This window comes from Tachypleus tridentatus, chromosome 12 (genome assembly GCF_004210375.1).
Source record: "Tachypleus tridentatus isolate NWPU-2018 chromosome 12, ASM421037v1, whole genome shotgun sequence".
In the NCBI taxonomy this organism is placed as follows: domain Eukaryota; kingdom Metazoa; phylum Arthropoda; class Merostomata; order Xiphosura; family Limulidae; genus Tachypleus; species Tachypleus tridentatus.
Window position 1 is genome coordinate 62,785,627 of NC_134836.1, and position 22,179 is coordinate 62,807,805.

At 33.4% G+C, this 22,179-nt stretch overlaps 1 protein-coding gene across 2 annotated transcripts in view; it reads right to left on the reverse strand.

Annotated features, from left to right (window-relative positions):
- Window positions 1–22,179, reverse strand: part of LOC143235170 (synaptogenesis protein syg-2-like) — a 37,286-nt gene that overhangs the window by 13,500 nt on the left and 1,607 nt on the right. For both annotated transcript variants that reach the window (XM_076473062.1, XM_076473061.1), the window contains exons 2-3: window positions 2,218–2,268; window positions 1,602–1,928 (exon numbers count right to left, since the gene is read on the reverse strand). In XM_076473062.1, the coding sequence (XP_076329177.1) occupies window positions 1,602–1,928; window positions 2,218–2,268 (378 nt within the window). The remainder of the gene's footprint in view (window positions 1–1,601; window positions 1,929–2,217; window positions 2,269–22,179) is intronic.

The window sequence follows — 22,179 nt, forward strand, 5'->3', positions numbered from 1 at the left end:
TGTAATTAATTTTTGAATTTGAATTACAAGTTAACTCGATTTCAGGCTATTTAAAACCACAAAACGCAACATAATTGGAAACTTGTTCGAGATAAATTATAATACGTAGTATACTAGATTTAGAAACTTTAAAACTGCTACATTTGCTAACTTACACCATCTACTAATTTTAGGCATTATACGTTTCGTTTATTAAATTTTGTTGTTGATAAATTAGCATGATTATAGAGTCTTGTTTGTTTGTTTGTTTTTAGAATTTCGCACAAAGCTACTCGAGGGCAATCTGTGCTAGCCCTTCCCTAATTTAGCAGTGTAAGACTAGAGGGAAGGCAGCTAGTCATCACCACCCACCGCCAACTCTTGGGCTACTCTTTTACCAACGAATAGTGGGATTGACCGTAACATTATACGCCCCCACGGATGGGAGGGCGAGCATGTTTAGCGCGACGCGGGCGCGAACCCGCGACCCTCGGATTACGAGTCGCACGCCTTACGCGCTCAGCCATGCCAGGCCAATTATAAAGTCTTTGTGACTCAGTAGGTCGCCCAACACGAATTATTGTGTTCTATATGACCTGTTGTTTAAGCTAAAAAGAAATAATACACAGTATGTATGTGAAATCAAGATCAATATAACAGTAAAAATATTGTAACGAAAAGCAAATGTTTGAATTTCGTATAAAGTAAAACTTAGTATTAAGTTTAGAGCTAAAATTTGTAAAAGAATCATTATTGATACAATTATTTTTAAATCGATAGTACATAACTGATGGAATTTGAATGATTTTTTTATTAAAAAGCTAAGCTTCAATTTACATTATGAATATCATGTTAACTAGTATTTTGCGTATGAAACATGTGAAAAAGGTTGTAATTCCTGAAAATAAGGTGTTAACAGAAATGATAACTTTTAAATATTTCACGGACATAGAAGAATTCTGAAGTATTTCCTTCTTGTTAAAAACCTGATGAGGTGTTTATTGGTTTGCTGTTAATCACAAAGATACACAAAGGGCTACCTTTGCTCTGTCCGCTAAGCGTGAAACGTCGGACTTGCCGCTCAGCCACTAGGGCGTTTTAATTAACGTTTTCCATATGTCATATTGCACACTTACTACTACATTACCAAAAACTGGTGAATATTTTATGGTAGTTTGAAGCTAGTTAACATAATTTTCGTCATAATCAGATGATGTTTTTTTGTTTTTGAAATTTCTATTTTATTTTTATCATTTAGATGTTATTAGATTTCAAACATAGTTGCATTAGAATGAATTTTCTTTTCTGTAAAAATTCCTCTTTTTATTTAGGTATCCTCATAATATCCCTTCCCCCCCAAAAAAAATCTCATCAATCTACTTAGATTTTTTTTCTCTTATCTCGATTTTGGCAAAGATGTCAAAACTTAAAAAATATTGTTTTAATGAAAATTCCGGTTTAGTAGTCGAGATATTTTGCTTTTTGTAAATAATCACATCCTTTTATGTGCACAGCATTAATGTGTTCATTTTTCATTAACTAAAATATAAGTTTCTAACAAGAGCTCTTCAAGTCAGATTATACTGATTTCTCTACAAAGTCAGAACTTATCTGTTGCTTACCAATAATATTAACCATATGGTTGCGGCGGACGGTTCGCCCTCTTAGGTAATCCACTCTGCATCTGTATTCACCAGCGTCTTCCTCCTTTACTGGTTCTATAATCAGAAATGCTTTCCTTTCCGTGATGTTTAAAGTGATTCGAGAGGTGTGATTTTCAAGCTCTGCTGAAGTTATGGATTCTTGAAACCTGGCGTCCACAATGAAGACAGGATACCCTGAAGTTCCTTGATACCACAACATAAGCATTACACGGTCGTCTGAAGGGGGGCTGATATCACATGGAAGTATTAATTTTCCTCCTGCTACAAAGCTGTATTCTGTGTATTCTAGAATATTAACAACAGGATAATAAGTGACACGAATGTCATGAAATTAAAATTACATATTTATTGTCTCATCAAGTACTTAAAACTGTATTTAAGCAGTTAAACGACAATTTTACAAACTTCGTGTATCAGATACCTTTCGACGCATTATTTCATATTTAAATTAATTTTATTAGAATAATTCACTTTTGAAAAAGTTTGATTTTCATTTAAAAAGAACGATTTATACTGCTAATATTTCTATAACAATGAAATAAGTTTTATTTTTTAAAACAAATATTATATATACCTTCTTGATCGATGTAATGGTGTACAGGCTTCAACTTAATACTTGGAATCCCTAGAAAATATGCAAGTTTTTATTAATTCTGAATTATTTCGAGTGTCCAGATTGCTTTAAAGGAACAAAAGACAGTAAGGACCAAATACAATCGTCAATAAACTAACTAATGTAATAGTTATCAAGAGTTAACAGTAGCATTGAAATAAATAGTTTTCTTTACAACAAAACACGCCTTTTTTACAGAAAGAAAATTATAGCGTGAACCTCCATTTTTATTCTAACATGTTCTCACTCTAACAATATCCCACATGTCTACAGTCTAATTGTTATTACAGTGAGTTCTCAATCTAACAATATCCCACATATCTACAGTCCAATTGTTATTACAGTGAGTTCTCAATCTAACAATATCCCACATATCTAATGTCCAATTGTTATTACAGTGAGTTATCAATCTAACAATGTCCCACATATCTACAGTCCAATTGTTATTATGGTGAATTCTCAATCTAACAATATCCCACATATCTACAGTCCAATTGTTATTATAGTGAGTTCTCAATCTAACAATGTCCCACATATCTACAGTCCAATTGTTATTATAGTGAGTTCTCAATCTAACAATGTCCCACATTTCTACAGTCCAATTGTTATTATAGTGAGTTCTCAATCTAACAATGTCCCACATATCTACAGTCCAATTGTTATTATAGTGAGTTAGCAATCCAACAATATCCCACATATCTACAGTCCAATTGTTATTATAGTGAGTTCTCAATCTAACAATGTCCCACATATCTACAGTCCAATTGTTATTATAGTGAGTTCTCAATCTAACAATGTCCCACATTTCTACAGTCCAATTGTTATTATAGTGAGTTCTCAATCTAACAATGTCCCACATATCTACAGTCCAATTGTTATTACAATGAGTTATCAATCCAACAATATCCCACATATCTACAGTCCAATTGTTATTACAATGAGTTATCAATCCAACAATATCCCACATATCTACAGTCCAATTGTTATTATAGTGAGTTCTCAATCTAACAATGTCCCACATATCTACAGTCCAATTGTTATTATAGTGAGTTCTCAATCTAACAATGTCCCACATTTCTACAGTCCAATAGTTATTATAGTGAGTTCTCAACCTAACAATATCCCACATATTTACAGTCCAATTGTTATTATGGTGAATTCTCAACCTAACAATATCCCACATATTTACAGTCCAATTGTTATTATGGTGAATTCTCAATCTAACAATGTCCCACATATCTACAGTCCAATTGTTATTATAGTGAGTTCTCAATCTAACAATGTCCCACATTTCTACAGTCCAATTGTTATTATAGTGAGTTCTCAATCTAACAATGTCCCACATATCTACAGTCCAATTGTTATTACAATGAGTTATCAATCTAACAATATCCCACATATCTATAGTCCAATTGTTATTATGGTGAATTCTCAACCTAACAATATCCCACATATTTACAGTCCAATTGTTATTATGGTGAATTCTCAATCTAACAATGTCCCAGATATCTACAGTCCAATTGTTATTATAGTGAGTTCTCAATCTAACAATGTCCCACATTTCTACAGTCCAATTGTTATTACAATGAGTTATCAATCTAACAATATCCCACATATCTATAGTCCAATTGTTATTATGGTGAATTCTCAACCTAACAATATCCCACATATTTACAGTCCAATTGTTATTATGGTGAATTCTCAATCTAACAATGTCCCGCATATCTATAGTCCAATTGTTATTATAGTGAGTTCTCAATCTAACAATGTCCCACATTTCTACAGTCCAATTGTTATTATGGTGAATTCTCAATCTAACAGTGTCCCACATATCTACAGTCCAATTGTTATTATAGTGAGTTAGCAATCCAACAATATCCCACATATCTACAGTCCAATTGTTATTATAGTGAGTTCTCAATCTAACAATGTCCCACATATCTACAGTCCAATTGTTATTATAGTGAGTTCTCAATCTAACAATGTCCCACATATCTACAGTCCAATTGTTATTATAGTGAGTTCTCAATCTAACAATGTCCCACATATCTACAGTCCAATTGTTATTATAGTGAGTTCTCAATCTAACAATGTCCCACATTTCTACAGTCCAATAGTTATTATAGTGAGTTCTCAACCTAACAATATCCCACATATTTACAGTCCAATTGTTATTATGGTGAATTCTCAACCTAACAATATCCCACATATTTACAGTCCAATTGTTATTATGGTGAATTCTCAATCTAACAATGTCCCGCATATCTACAGTCCAATTGTTATTATAGTGAGTTCTCAATCTAACAATGTCCCACATTTCTACAGTCCAATTGTTATTATAGTGAGTTCTCAATCCAACAATGTCCCACATATCTACAGTCCAATTGTTATTACAATGAGTTATCAATCTAACAATATCCCACATATCTATAGTCCAATTGTTATTATGGTGAATTCTCAACCTAACAATATCCCACATATTTACAGTCCAATTGTTATTATGGTGAATTCTCAATCTAACAATGTCCCACATATCTACAGTCCAATTGTTATTATAGTGAGTTCTCAATCCAACAATGTCCCACATTTCTACAGTCCAATTGTTATTACAATGAGTTATCAATCTAACAATATCCCACATATCTATAGTCCAATTGTTATTATGGTGAATTCTCAACCTAACAATATCCCACATATTTACAGTCCAATTGTTATTATGGTGAATTCTCAATCTAACAATGTCCCACATATCTACAGTCCAATTGTTATTATAGTGAGTTCTCAATCTAACAATGTCCCACATTTCTACAGTCCAATTGTTATTATGGTGAATTCTCAATCTAACAGTGTCCCACATATCTACAGTCCAATTGTTATTATAGTGAGTTAGCAATCCAACAATATCCCACATATCTACAGTCCAATTGTTATTATAGTGAGTTCTCAATCTAACAATGTCCCACATATCTACAGTCCAATTGTTATTATAGTGAGTTCTCAATCTAACAATGTCCCACATATCTACAGTCCAATTGTTATTATAGTGAGTTCTCAATCTAACAATGTCCCACATATCTACAGTCCAATTGTTATTATGGTGAGTTCTCAATCTAACAATGTCCCACATATCTACAGTCCAATTGTTATTATGGTGAATTCTCAATCTAACAGTGTCCCACATATCTACAGTCCAATTGTTATTATGGTGAATTCTCAATCTAACAGTGTCCCACATATCTACAGTCCAATTGTTATTATAGTGAGTTCTCAATCTAACAATGTCCCACATTTCTACAGTCCAATAGTTATTATAGTGAGTTCTCAATCCAACATCGCCTCATATTCCTACACCTCAAATGATATCTTACTGGTTCCTAATCTAACAATATCCCACACCCCTACAACATAGTTGCTGTTTATATTGCTTTTTAAACCAACAACGTCTCACAATTGTTAGGGTTAAATCTTTTATGGCAAAAATTTCAGCGCAAGCTAATGCATATGGGCTCATTTCACTTTACTCATCATTTATTCATGAGATAAGTCGTAATTATTAAAATATCATATAAAAATTTACTTCATATTGAACGAAACAAAAAGAACAAAATTATGATGCACGCACCACTAATATTTACATCGACAAAGTAAAGTTTCCAAATGTCAGCCTAATGATAACAAATGTTAATGACTATCTAACATGACGTATAAAGCCGTCTACCTTTTTCTTGTTCCTCTAATTGTACTATACAACAATATTTAAGTTTTATAAATGTTATTCAAGCGAATAAACATTGGACTGGTACTTAAGCCTAAAATATTTTTGAGAAATATATATACAGAAACTATAATTACGTTTGGTAAACACCTTACTTCTTGGAGAATTATGTGCCATGTTGTTCTTAAAACGAAAGTAAATATTAATAAGAATCAAATGACTTCATTTCTTAAACAAATCTTACAACTGGTTAAGTTTCCTGTCAGATAACACCAAACAAAGAGCGTATTTACTTGGGTTACCTATTGTTAACATTTGACATCCAATTTGGAATTACTTGTATTGAAGTTAATTAAGCAAAGGAGATATAAATTTAGTTTTTAATATAATCTCTGAAATAAAACATTAATTTACAAATAGCATATAAGCGTATATAAAAAAAGTATTGGTATGGTTTAAGTGATCTATTATAATGAGTGGTATTTTGATACAGATAAAGGATAGGATACATATCTTCAAGCCCGATATAGCCAGGTGGTTAAGGCACTCAAGTCGTAATCCGAGGGTCGCGGGTTCGAATCACCGTCACACCAAAAATGCTCGCCATTTCAGCCGTGGGGACGTTATAATGTTACGATCAATCCCACTATTCGTTGGTAAAAGAGTAGCCCAAGTGTTGGGAGTAGGTGGTGATGACTAGCTGCCTTCCCTCTTGTCTTACACTGCTAAATTAGGGACGGATTGCGCGAAATTTAAAACAAACAAATCTTTAAAAGCTCATCAGATGGCAGTATTTTGAATGATACAAATTATCAGTTTTTGATGCCCTGATAAAGCTAGATGAAATTGTTGGTTGTGAAACCGAACTACAGACATAAAATAAAACAAAGAAATCAGCTTGTCATCGTCCTTTGGGAACTTAGAAACAAAACTTCACATCTGGACATAAATCTATTATCTCAGACTGTCTTTACTGAGAGTTCACTACTATATGTCAACGTATCTGACTTACAATACGATTGTACGGATATTCAAGAAGAGATTATCCCTCATGCTAAAAATCATAAACCGAAGGATTTTATTCTCAGGGTGCTTTAAGCATCAAACTGGAGTTGAAGTTATGTTTGCTGATGATATTAAATTCTTCAACATATCTGGCTGTATTGAGAATGGCTTGAATTCGTAGTCACTAAACGACATTTATTATAGTAAATACAAGATCATGCATCTTGGTTCTGGATCAGTAGTTTAATAAAAAACGGAAAGTCGCTGAAATTTAATAATTTTATAGTAGTATATAAGCCATTCATGCCATAGTGGCTTTGTTATTGGCAATAAATCTTGTATATTTTTAGGATTTGTTTATGTATACATAGATTACAACTCAAACTATATAACTATACACAACTTATTAAGACTCACTTAAGATATTGTATACAAACTTGTTCCTTCATTCTAAGAATATAAGTTCACTTATTGGAAAATATTCAGTGAAGGATTTATTGGAAAGAGTTCACATAAGGATTTATTGGAAAGGGTACAGAGAAGGATGTACTGGATAGGGTTCAAACGAGGACACACATGAAGGGATTCAGAGGACTATTAGAATAATTCCAAGGAATGTATGGGAATGATTATAATAACTTACTTATTTTTGCGTAAAGAATATTACAAGTAATTATGCTGATTATTGAGAGAATCAATGGGATATTGGTTACTTATTACGTTGTACTATGTCGTGCAGACAATAGGAACATAGCACGAAGACTTAGAAAACACAGGCTATATTTTAGACAAGACAACTGTATGATTCTGAAAGGTTGTTTAGTTTGTGGAATAAAATGCCGTTCGTAATAATAGAAGTTAGAACCTTATATGTATCTGAAAAATGAATTGATAGTTGTTGTTTTCTTCAAAATATAATAATGGTCCTAAATTATTATTTTTTCTCAGGATGGAAATTTAGAGACAATTTTGTGGCAACAAGAGGTTATATAAATGACCCACACATTTTTTTCCTAAACTTGTGGTAAATCTGTCAGAAATTTGATCTAAGTAAGAGATTTTTTCTTCCCTACTTGTAAAAAAATCCTTACATGATTACGAAAAATATTAATTTCGAAATATGTTTAGATCAATTATAGGAAACCCGTTATTAAAACTAAAAAAAATTTATGACATTTAAATTCGCGGGCCTATGTTATTCATGACAGATAGTCAACCTTACTCATACAAAACTTTTGGGGTACACTTTTATCAGTGAAATGTGGGATTGACCGTTACATATATCGCTTCCACCGCTGAAAGGATGACCATAATCGATTGCAGGGTGCAAACCTGTGGCCAGCAAACTGCAATTCAAGTTCTACAACCACTAGGTTATGTCAGGTTTCAGTTTGATGCCAGCATGGAAAATGATGTGTTTATGAATGTCACTCCAACAGTAAAGTAAAGAGTATACCAGCACTGTGGAACAAAACAGACTTTCAGTCAGTTTAGTCTAATATGGAAGTCCATATTTGCTCACAGTTAGAATAAAAATCAATATTATTCAGATTATTAAGAGCACTTCCTCAAAATAGTTTTAACTGTTGTTCTTCACAATCCAAGAATAAATCTACGGTCTAAGAAACAAAATATTTAGTATCTCCTGCAACAAAAGTGTATATTCCACATAGAAAATAGTAATACCAATGTGAACTGAAGTAGAATTAGATATAGTGTTAGAAAAGTAGTAATGCCAGTGTAAATTGGAGTAGAATTAGGTACAGTGTGAGGAAAGTAGTAATACCAGTGTGGACTGGAGTAGAATTAGGTATAGTGTTACGAAAGTAGTAATACTGGTGTGGACTGAAGTAGAGTCTGGGATCGTATGTAGAAAGCAGTAATACCAGTGTGAACTACAGTAGAATTTGGGATCGTGTGAAAGAGAATTATTTTGAAGCCACAGAACAATGGAATATCTTCAGTGATATTCTCTCGGTAAGAGTAAGATGAGGAAAAGTTGGGATAGATACTACCAAAACGTATCCTTTATATTTTTAGATAAAAAGTATTTGATGTGCTTTGCATTATTCTGTGTTTGCAAGAAGTTGCTTACATTTTTAATGTTAAGTATATTACTCTCCTGTAGATAAGGCACAAGAGATCACTTTACTTCGGGATTTCACTAACGAAAAACGTGCCATGACAAGTTAGGATGCCTGCTAAAGTAAGGATCGCTTCTTGAGAACATACACTAACGAGGAGTGTTCAATGACTAGTTTAGAAAGCAGAATAAGGATTGCTGTTTTAAAGCTAAATAATACAACTGGGACGAATTCGAAGGAGATGGTTTCCAAAATTTCCAGGGTTCTAAGTTCAGTGACCTAAACGTAGATCTATAATTTTGAATATTTTTGATCAACCAGTTATCAGTCGTCATGAAACTTCTATTGTCATAGGGACAGTTAATGAAGAAGATATTCGGTGGTGTTAATACAACACATGATAACAGCTGGTGGTGTTAATAAAGCCATCTGAATAGTGAACCTCTTTGAATTCAGAATAATATGTATGTATATATTTTATCAGAAGAATAAAATAACCTTAAAAATAACTTATCATAGAAGAAGACATTGATAGCCGTGTGTTTCATTCAGGATTAATCATAGATAGAGAACCTTAAAAATAACTTATCATAGAAGAAGACATTGATAGCCGTGTGTTTCATTCAGGATTGATCATAGATAGAGAACCTTAAAAACAACTTATCATAGAAGAAGACATTGATAGCCGTGTGTTTCATTCAGGATTAATCATAGATAGAGAACCTTAAAAACAACTTATCATAGAAGAAGACATTGATAGCCGTGTGTTTCATTCAGGATTAGTCATAGATAGAGAACCTTAAAAATAACTTTGCATAGAAGAAGACATTGATAGCCGTGTGTTTCATTCAGGATTGATCATAGATAGATAACCTTAAAAATAACTTATCATAGAAGAAGACATTGATAGCCGTGTGTTTCATTCAGGATTGATCATACATAGATAACCTTAAAAATAACTTATCATAGAAGAAGACATTGATAGCCGTGTGTTTCATTCAGGATTGATCATAGATAGATAACCTTAAAAATAACTTATCATAGAAGAAGACATTGATAGCCGTGTGTTTCATTCAGGATTGATCATAGATAGATAACCTTAAGAATAACTTATCATAGAAGAAGACATTGATAGCCGTGTGTTTCATTCAAGATTGATCATAGATAGATAACTTTAAAAATAACTTATCATAGAAGAAGACATTGATAGCCGTATGTTTCATTCAGGATTTAGCATAGATAGAGGTATTGAAAACCCTTATCATACTATTCACACAATTCTCTCTTCTACCAAACTATTTACAAAGTACTGAAGGGGAGAAAAACACAACTAACCAACAAGCAAGGAACTACCAAAGTAACTGATGCTTATTTAGGTTAGTGTTTTGGATAACTAACTTACATAAGAAAAGCACAACTAACCAACAAGCAAGGAACTGCCAAAGTAACTGATGCTTATTTAGGTTAGTGTTTTGGATAACTAACTTACATAAGAAAAGCACAACTAACCAACAAGCAAGGAACTGCCAAAGTAACTGATGCTTATTTAAGTTAGTGTTTTGGATAACTAACTTACATAAGAAAAGCACAACTAACCAACAAGCAAGGAACTGCCAAAGTAACTGATGCTTATTTAGGTTAGTGTTTTGAATAACTAACTTACATAAGAAAAGCACAACTAACCAACAAGCAAGGAACTGCCAAAGTAACTGATGCTTATTTAGGTTAGTGTTTTGGATAACTAACTTACATAAGAAAAGCACAACTAACCAACAAGCAAGGAACTGCCAAAGTAACTGATGCTTATTTAGGTTAGTGTTTTGGATAACTAACTTACATAAGAAAAGCACAACTAACCAACAAGCAAGGAACTGCCAAAGTAACTGATGCTTATTTAGGTTAGTGTTTTGGATAACTAACTTACATAAGAAAAGCACAACTAACCAACAAGCAAGAAACTGCCAAAGTAACTGATGCTTATTTAGGTTAGTGTTTTGGATAACTAACTTACATAAGAAAAGCACAACTTATCAACAAGCAAGGAACTGCCAAAGTAACTGATGCTTATTTAGGTTAGTGTTTTGGATAACTAACTTACATAAGAAAAGCACAACTTATCAAGAAGCAAGGAACTGCCAAAGTAACTGATGCTTATTTAGGTTAGTGTTTTGGATAACTAACTTACATAAGAAAAGCACAACTTATCAAGAAGCAAGGAACTGCCAAAGTAACTGATGCTTATTTAGGCTAGTGTTTTGGATAACTAACTTACATAAGAAAAGCACAACTTATCAAGAAGCAAGGAACTGCCAAAGTAACTGGTGCTTATTTAGGTTAGTGTTTTGGATAACTAACTTATATAACACGAATATAGGATCAGTGGGAAGATTGTGGAGTGCAAAATGTCATATTGGGGAACTGATTATCGCGAGTTTCTCAGCTGTGTCTCTGATAAACAGTTTTTGTGAAAGAGACAATCAAATTTAGTCAGCTGTTGAATTTTGGAGATGTAAGTTATACATATACAATACAGCACCATCTTTGCTATGTTTCTTTATAACCTCTTATATTGTCATGTGTGATTATAACATCATATTGTTTTGAAAAGTTAGTTCTTCAATGCATCTAATTAAACTCAGTTTTGTTGACTATATGAACATAACCGCCAATTATTTAAATATCTAATAATTACATCATTAAGATTTTATCAATTTATTTTGACAAAATAAGGATGCAGCATACTTAAATTGGTTAACATAATCTGATACGTACATTTAAAGTGTATTTTATATTGTGCGTAATCTGGCCTTCACCTTCCAAAATAATAATGTAAGAGGTAATACTAAAACATCTGTGCTGTATAAATAGTAAATACCTGAAAACACATTTCATGAACTAGTAAAATTTCTAGTGAAAGTGAAATAGAAAGTGGCTTCTGTTAAAGTACAGTTGAATATATATTGCTGTGGTTTGTATCACTACGCGAGAACAGTAAACAAATATCAGTTTAATGAAAACATTTACAGCCTCCAAGTTTCCTTGAAATTGGTTTCTCAGACTTGTCGCTACCTGCTGAGAGTTTGATGCAACGTCACAGCATTTCTTTACACAAGCTAACCCAAAATTGAACTTTCATTGTGAAGTTCATTTATTTATAATATAAGAGAGTTTGGACTACAAAATGCTTATTTAGTTTTGTTTCCTTTATAAGCATGCTTGTCGAACTCTTTAACATCGTAGCTGTTCATGGAAATATCTATCTCAGGAGTTTCAGTTAAAAAAGAAACATAAGCATTTTATTTATAACTCATTGTCGTATGAAGTGGTAAACGTTTACTATATTTATCTTAACCATATAATGTACAAGTTGATTGTAAAATTGTTTATGATTTTATATATATGATTTAACACTAGATGGCTTCACTAAAGTTTTTACAGAATATTCGAAAGCAAAATTAGATGCAGTCTCAGAGAACTACAGAGGATGAAAGAAGTGCTAATAAACTACACAGATTTAGCATATCTAAAGAAATAATGTAGACGTCATTCTGATTAAAAGTAAATGTTAACTGTATGGGGGTGGGGAAACACTATATGTAGGTTATGTTGTTATTACGACTATGTGCAAGTGAGGGGAAGAATACACTCTACACTGTTGCTGTCTTGACTGCATGCAAAGATACACGCTATAAAGTAGTATACATTAACGTTTTGAATGTTTACCAGTCTACGGTAATATCAAATGAAACTGAGCACTTCGGTACTTCATACACTGATGGCTTTGTAAAGTTTCTGTTATTGAAATATTCATGAATTCTTAAACTTATAAGAAGAAAGTTAAACAATTCTTGACGCTGTCAAACCCTTTATTAGAAAATTTATAAAGAATGGCTATTTTGATGAACTAATACAACAATTAAGTTTTCCTTGAACATATAACTCGTAATGGTATGCAGCTAAGAATGTAAGTTTGTGATGTCGCTGACATTTAACAGTAAATTTTACTTTGTTGTGCTCGCTTGTTGAGTACTTCAAAATTTAATAGAAATGTTTAACATGCTTCGACTTTCCCTATATATGTGATCAGACAGATTCTACAGAAAATGTATTTATCAAGAAAAATCTAGATTCCCTGAGTCTTAAATGAGTTTGAAGAAAGAAAGAAACTGCACACAGTGTGCAACAGAATTATATAATCTTTATTTAATTAGCAATTAAGAACAAGATAAGTGAACGAAAGACAGCATCTTCAATTTCCGTTTTAAACCGATAAAATATGGTATTACAGAGATGCCAACTATTTCAAATGACTGAGCGTAATGATTGTAGACGGAGCCCTTTATCATTTGCGGCTACTAGGCCTGAACGATGTCTTTAAGCTGTAGTTTTGGTTCTAGCACAGCCATATTTTTTCGCTGTATCAGAGTCTGGGAACAATTTTCTGAATAGGCGTCCTGCATGATCGGCTACAGCTAGCACTTCTGCATTTATGGTTTCATATTCTGAATTCTTGCTCAGAATATTGTTATCTGCATCGTTTTTGTCTTCGCCTCAGCCTTTTGTTGGTGAGATGCCAATTTTGTATGTCCGGAACAATCGTTTATCCCGCCATGCGCCACAGAAAAATCGATGTGACAAACTGTACGAAACGCATGACTGTCACTGACTTTTGATGCAATGACTGGATAGTTTGCACTATACTCTTTCCTTAATTTTTGACTCAGAGTTTTAGTTCTACTAAATTTGCCAGAAACAAGACAATTCTGGTGAACGAGGCCTCTTTTTTTCCAATTGTGTACAATCGCATTGGTGTTTCTATGCCGCTTAGAAAACGAGAAATACCCATCTACGCGAGCGCTGATTGGCTGACAAGCACTGATGACGTAACTATGGATTCCCCTATGTGCCCAGTATGGAAAAGCACCGCACTCAAATTATTGGTAGACGTCGGAGATACAAATATTTTTTATTATTTCAAGTACAAACATGATTATCGCAAGTAGCCATTTGGACTATGTCTTTTATTTATTATCAAAATTATTTGTATCTCACTAGAAATTTTCTTTTCACCCCTTTCAAGCTCTGGGGAAACAATTTATCACTTTATTTTGTAGGCCTATATAATATATAATAATTTGGGAGTTGTACCAAGTCGTAATATTTGTCTGTATGAGCGTATTCGTAATGTATACACGAAAATCGTAATGGTTACGCTCAAATCGTAGTGGTTGGCATCTCTGGTATTGTTTGCACGAAACAACGATTTTTCCCTCTCAGGATGCGTGCGCAACCCTACGTGATTAATAAAAAGTTTATATGATTCCACAGATAGATGATCCAGGACAATGGATAGCTGGAGCAAAGAGAACTTAACGAATTTTATTAATGAGGTATTCGATATTAAACTGCATACATCTGAATATATTATAATAAAAAGAGAAATAAGGAGGTAAAAACATACTATACTTACACATCACACATGAAAAATTCACAAAAACAGTAAACACGATTTCCACATATCTCCTATAACACAGATGATTAAGTGTGTTATATCATAACAATTTTAAATATATAGAACTGCATGTGGTCACAACCTGATTTTCACGTTTTTTGGCGTTACGTAGTTGTGTAATTCTGCTGAAAATTTTTCGCTATTCATGATTTGTTACAGCTCTTTCTCACGTAAAATACTTTCAGAATATAGATATCTGCATAGATCAGTAACTTATAATTTCTAAGATGGGGTTATCCATTGTATTTCATTGTACTTTAAAGTATGAAGCTCAGTGGTCATGAAAACTATTGGTAACTATTTGAAATTATCGAGATGCATGTTTTGTCACACACAAAACTAGAGAAGCACGTATCAGTGAATGTTTTAAATGTCTGAGCAAAGACAGATAACAAACAGCTCCTTTGTCAGATGTTATGTTTGCCAAGTGTGAATTTAAGGATTTAACGTATTAACAGTATAAATACATACTATGTTGTTGTTATCCTTCTACAGTAAGTTTATACGACTTGTTGGCATTAAATTCAATGATAAATGAACAGCATACAGTTCACTCATTTCAAAATAATATATACATTCAAATGTACTATAACGTATGTACAGCATTTTTTTTACACTATAGCGAGCGATCACAGGAAGATCATAAACATTGTGTGGTTGTCTTCTTCTTGTCAAAAGCCCGCTTAAGCCTAGTCAATTACTTTAAAATTTCAGTTGACAAGCCAAACTAACTTTCTCTATTTATTTCTCACTAGTATAATGTAAATAATTCACTTACAAATGACATGAGTTACCACAGTCTAACATTTATCTTCCAATAATTGTTTAGTCTTCTTTTTTTCAAAATATCCTCTGTTTTGTCAAATTCCACTCAGACTTATTCAAATACTTTAAAACCAAGCTTTGAAGGAATACATTATTATTCTTAACTCCTTTTCTGCGATTAGTCTTATTCTAACACATTAAACGTTAGGCCTATCTCTTTTATCCAGTTAACTTCAAGCCGAACTTTTCTATAGCCTTACATTTCCTTTTCGCTTCTATTCTACTATTTATATGTATATTACCATATCGTCTGCTGACTATATTCTCGACATCAAATAGTTACAAATACAACTTTTAATAATCGCCTGCCATTAACTTGTTATAAAATTAACCAATATTAAAATATTAACTCACAAAATAAATTAACATAATCCACATCAAATAGTTTGTTTTATAAAAATATATTTTGTTCAGTCATAGACAAAATTCCATAGACGAGCCAAATAAATTATTGCTTATACTGCAGTTCGATAAATGATATAAAAATGTTTGGTTGAGCGGATACTTTTGGATATTCACGCAAAGATATAAAAGGGCTATCTGCGCTAGATGTGTTTAAGTTTTTAACTGATAGATTACGGAGTGTTAACTATTCAATTACTCGAGTCAAATAGTGGGATTTTGAATGCCACTCTGATTAGGTACGCATAACCTCAAATCCGCAATTTCATTTTTTTTTTCACAAACGGGACTCGAATTAGGGATATTCAGATTCACAATATGATAAATTAAACATTAGGTCACCACTGGCCGTATAAACATATATTATGTATTACATTTCACACTGACTGAATTTAGAAAACGAAAATAAAACAATGATCTTTACCCAGTAGAAACTACAAGAATTATTAAGCACGGTAGTTCTTAATATTAAATAACTCATGAGCCGAAAACCACCCCTACTGAATTACTAAGCGAAAGATTGACCATTCAAAGTATTGGTTATGATATATTTCGTGCACACTAATAATAAGCTTTAAAAATCACTAATATTTCGTTATAAGAACCCAAACAATTTTTAAAACGGCAGCTTTTTCATATACTACTGGCTATTTGATCCCCTAGGCAGCTAAGACTATCGCTGCAAGATTTCTTCAGCTTTCGAAACTGGTCTGTGGGTATTCACTTATGATATTGCGATAAACAGGTACATGTTTATTTTGTGGTATACATATCACGCACCTACTTAAATATCTTTTCAACCTAATTTAACACAACAGATGGCGCTACATTTTGACGGATAGACAAACGATTTTTCTAAAAATAAAGTATGTATTTCCTTCTGGTGTAAAATAAAAAATAAACAAACACAAATATTAAAAATTATGAATTTTGAAATACATTAAGTATCCTGCTACTTAAAGTATTGAAACAAGTCAAAAGAACAAATTTATGAAATTTCATTTCTACTTTAGCAACTTTATACACTTACCTGTACCTCGAATTAGGGATTAAATTGTATAAAGTTGTGATTCTGGTTTTATTTATTATGAAAGTTATAGCTACTGGCGATATCACTATATTGAAAATTTATGGATGTTGTGTCCATTCCATAAATTTTAAAGTGATTTTCAATCTCTATGCTTTATGAGGATTGAAAATCACTTAAAAATCTATCCAACTAGTATAACTTTACTTGTACTTTTTGTTGTAGCGTTTATTTTGTTTTGATTAATTATTACAGAAATTCTACAAATAACCAACGATCCATATTTTCCATTAAAACCTTAAGTTATTTTCTAATTGGTAATAACGTACTGTGACAGGCCATTTCTTAAAACCCAGTTCTCTCTAAAGGATCGTCATGTAGGAAATTATAACATAAAATATAAACTAATATAAAAAAGTATATCTTTTTGCACCATAAAAACTGCTTGTAGTTGATTATTTTTAACATTACATATTAAATTTATAATTTATTGTAGAAGATACATTATCAAGTCACCATGACAAGATATAAAAACAGAGGATTATCTTTTCACTTTATTTTAATTAAATGTTAGATTAAAGTTCTTTGGCTAGCCTTCATAATTTAGGAGTGTAAGACTAGAGGGAAGGCAGCTAGTCATCACCATCCACCGCCAACTCTTGGGCTACTTTTTTACCAACGAATAGTGGGATTGACTGTCATCTTATAATGCTCACACGGCTGAAAGGCGAGCATGTTTGGTGTGACGGGGATTCAAACCCACGACACTCAGATTACGAATCGAACACCTTAACCCTCCTGGCCATGTCGGACCCTATAATGGAATAGTCGTGAGTTATAGTGTGGTTACAAACACACTTTTGTGTATTTAAGTAAAACCCTTTACCCCAAACGCTTCAATTTATCTAGTTGTTAGTTAAGAGTTAACCTGATAAATATGTAGTTGTTAGTTAAGAGTTAACCTGATAAATATGTAGTTGTTAGTTAAGAGTTAACCTGATAAATATCTAGTTGTTAGTTAAGAGTTAACCTGATAAATATCTAGTTGTTAGTTAAGAGTTAACCTGATAAATACCTAGTTGTTAGTTAAGAGTTAACCTGAATTTCACCAAGGAGATAGAATGGCTTAAGAACTTACAAAATTTATCTTAACAATAGTGATTGCTTGACACGTAATTGTACATTGCTGGCCAAAATCTTAAGACCAATGAACATAAAGAAAAAATATGCATTTTGTGTTGTTAGACTGAATCGTTTATTTAAGTAGAGCTTCGGAAGATAAAAATAGGAAAAGGGAAAATAAAAAAGAAACTTATTTAGCATTTAATATGGAAAATGTAAACACTGTGAAATTAGCATAAATACTAGCTGGTCAAAAGTTTAAGACCATACCAAAAAAGAAATCCTAAACAGGGTAAGAAATGCCCAACAAGAGGTCTCAGTAGTGAGTTGTACGGCCGTCATTGCGAATAACTTCAAACATTCGCTTTGGCATAGTCGATATAAGCGTTTGCAGAAGGCTGACTGGATTGGTCCATTTCTATATACTTCCATTGCCATTTACCCCTAAACATTTTCAATGGGGTTCAGTCATTTCCAAACAAGCGAGGGCCTTCAGTCACTAAGGATGCTCTCTCCATCATGCCAATGTAGTCAGCTGCTGTTTGACGCCCCTGTATAACCCGATGTTTCTTTGTTCCATGGAAGGAGAAAACACCCCAGATCATGATGGAATCTTCTCCACTGTTTCGTGTAGAAAATGTTTTGGTGGGATATCCTTGTCGTGCCAGTAACGTTGAAAGCCCTCTGGACCATCCAGGTTAAATTTTTTCTCATCAGAAAACAAAACCTTCATCCGCTTTTCTGCGTCTCATGCTTGGTGCTTCTCAGCAAAGTTTAACCTAGCTATTTCGTGATGTGGAAGGAAATTTGGCCTTTGAAGACGTTTACGGTTTTTAAAGCTTTTCTCTCAAAGATGCCGTCTTATTGTTTTTGAGCTGCATTGTGCGTCTGTGAGGGATTTAAGCTGGCTGGACGATTGGCTGATGTCTTGCTGGACAACCCGTTGAATCCTACTGCTCAATGCCGGCGAAATTTTCTTGGGCCGACCACTTGAAATTCTCGTTCCGTATCCCTCCGTGTCTTTTAAAAAAATTGCAACATCAGTTTTACTACACCCAATCTCACCAGTGTGACACGTTGAGAGAGACCTTGCTTTTACAGCTCGATAATTCTGCCATGTTCAAACTCTGTCAACTTTTTAACCTTTGCCATGTTTTCACCCAATGTAACACAGGAGATGTCAGTGAGAGATGTTGACAACGCTAATGCTTGAACACAAATGACCAAATTTCGTTACGTGTTTACTGATTAACGCTTCGTTTCAGTATGGTTTTAAATTTTGACTAACTAGTATTTAGGATAATTTCATAGTGTTCACATTTTCCCTATTAAATGTTAAAAAAGTTTGTTTTTATTTTCCCTATTTTTATTTTCATCTGTCGAAGCTCTACTTAAATAAGTGGTTGAGTCTAATAACGCAAAATCCATATTTTTTCTTTGTGTTCATTGGCCTTAAGATTTTGGCCAGCAGTTTATATGTTCAAGATAGAATTTTGACAGTACCCACCAAAAGGTGGCTCTAATTGGCATTTTGTGCCAACGCAAAATTAGTTTAATAAGCATGACACTTGTATCTATGTTACGGTTAGTAGCCTGTATCATCAATGTGTAATCCTTAATTGGAAAATATCTTTTTATTAGTAGAAGCTACTTACTACGTTTCGGAGGCTGATTTATTGCTGCCTCTAGAAAAATCCTAAGAACGATTATTTCTGTGTTGGATATGGTAAAAATTCGATCCTTGCTCTTCTATATGGGCTGGGTTTACCCCATAATTATTTGGATCAACTAATGTATGTGGTTGCTTTTAAAAACAGTATTCTTGTTTTACTGACCTTTCCGCTACACATGTTATAATTTATGTGAGTAGAAAACTTCTTTCCATTTGCTCTTCTCGTTTGTTTCATATCCTCTTATTTTAGTGTTATTTAATGTCTTATTCACAGGCTTTCCTCTCACATGGTGGAATAATCCAAGCAGTAAAAAGGTTTTAACATATTTTTGTTGATCCTTTTGTTTTTTCCAGTTTATTCATAGATTAAGAGTGAATTGTGTTTCCATTTTCTGTTGGGTTTTTGTGTTCCAAATTTGATCGTATAGTGTTATGGTTTCTGCATATTGTCCGATTCTATGCTGTCTACGTATCATATGTATGACCTTTGACACTGGAGAACTAGCTGTGTGTTAGATATTACATTTCTGTTTTTTCTTAATGTTTGTCTTCTTTATTAAGTATTTCTGGTGCCTATTTTTAAAGATGGTGGAGGTGATTTGATTTGGTTATTTGTTCTTATCTCTTCTTTAGTTGTCTATCTCTTGATTGTTCTGATATATAGGTCATGTGCGATGCCTGTTTTGGGGTGGTTTGAGTTAGAGTTGAACTATTTATCCGAGTTCGTGGGTTTCCTGTAGTATATAAGTTGTGTGTTTTGGTAACTATCACGTCAAGGACTCGGTGTTTGTTACCTTTCTCTCTTTACATTATGATCTGTAGTTTGAGACATGCGGCCCGGAATGGCCAGATGGCTAAGGTACTCGATTCATAATCTGAAGGTCGCGGGTTCAAATCTTTTTCATACCAAACACGCTCTTCTTTTCAGCCTATTTGTTAGTGAAAGAGTAGCCCAAAAGTTGGTAGTGAGGGGTGATGACTAGTTGCCTTCCCTCCAGTCAAACCTACTAAATTAAGGACGGCTAGTGTAAATAGCCTTCATGTAGCTTTGTGCGAAATTAAAAAGAAACCAAACCAATTTCGAGATATTGTCATTTCGTGAATATTGTCTGCAGTCTGTGGTCGTTCTACAGATGTGTCGCCAACTCTATTTTTGCCCCTTTTATGCATCCTGAAACGAACGGACAAAACTCTGTAGTGTTTATTTTTTATCAGATCTAATCCAACTGTATTCTGTTTATAAACAAATATTTGTTTTAAATACTTATCGTGACGGCCCTGAACGAAGTATTTCACGTCATTGTAAATCGAGCAACTAGTGTCATAGAAGTTTCTGGATCAATACCTAACACGAGTGATGTAGATATATATAAACTGTTGCTTATTTTTATTCTTAAGATATCAAAAGTCGGATCTGATAAAGTGCTTTCCCTATGAAACATTTCATATCGGAATAATCTATTCCAGATTTAATGCTTGAGATTGTCATGCTATTATATGTTTTTCCTTTACAACAACGAATTTTTATACAACTTTAAAATTACTGAAGGTTGCAGTCTACAGAGATTCGTGGGCTCTGATAGTATTGGTGTCTCACATCTGGAGGGTATGTGACAAGAGTGAGGACTACATCCCACTATTGGATCAGACAAAAACAGCCCAATAATTGACGGCGGTTGTAAATTCATTAGCTGCTTTTCTCAAATTAATCAGTTCTTGTGTAACTTTACGCACAATTCGGAATTCAATAAATTATTGGGCCAAACGGAGCCTAATGGTTATGGAATTACTGCTCTGCAGATCTAAAAATACGCGGTTCGAGTTGCTATACCACTGAACTTTCACCTTTGTGCTTGTCGTTCAAGTGGCAGTATTGTTATTTTGTATAAATATTTTATCTAAGCCCTTGTGGTAGCATTTTTGATGATTACCGCTCTTTAGAGGTCTCTGTCATGGCCGTTTATCTCACGTGTCAAGAGGTGTATGTCTTTGAGGTTAAACACTTAAACTCCTACTCACAAGTGAGAGTTTTAATTCTGGTAACTTTTGTCGATCAGAGGTTAATGATGGAAACAAAACAACCAATTTAGGCAATGTTTCTATAACATATGCCAAGAGATGCCCCCCGTTAGTGCAGCGGTATGTCTCCGGATTTACAACGCTAAAATCAGGGTTTCGATTCCCCTCGGTGGGCTGAGCAGATAGCCCTTTGTGGCTTTGCTATACGAAAAACACAAACACACGCCAAGAGGTGTGTGCTGAAAATGGACTTCCATCTGTATAGAATGCATGAAGACAAGATTAGATTATTCGTCCATTATTCATATAGTTAACGTTTGTATCAACTGACAAACACTTTCTGCAACCATGTTAACAGTAACTTATGTTTACTCTCCATGTTTGTTGAAAACAACGAAATTCCTACCGCGGTTTTACAACTGTTTTTCAATGGAATATTTTAATGATGTAAGTAAGTTAAGCTAAGGGTGCGATCTGGAAGTTTTGACTTATATAACAGATTAATTCACATAATCATGTAACACGATCTGGAAGTTTTGA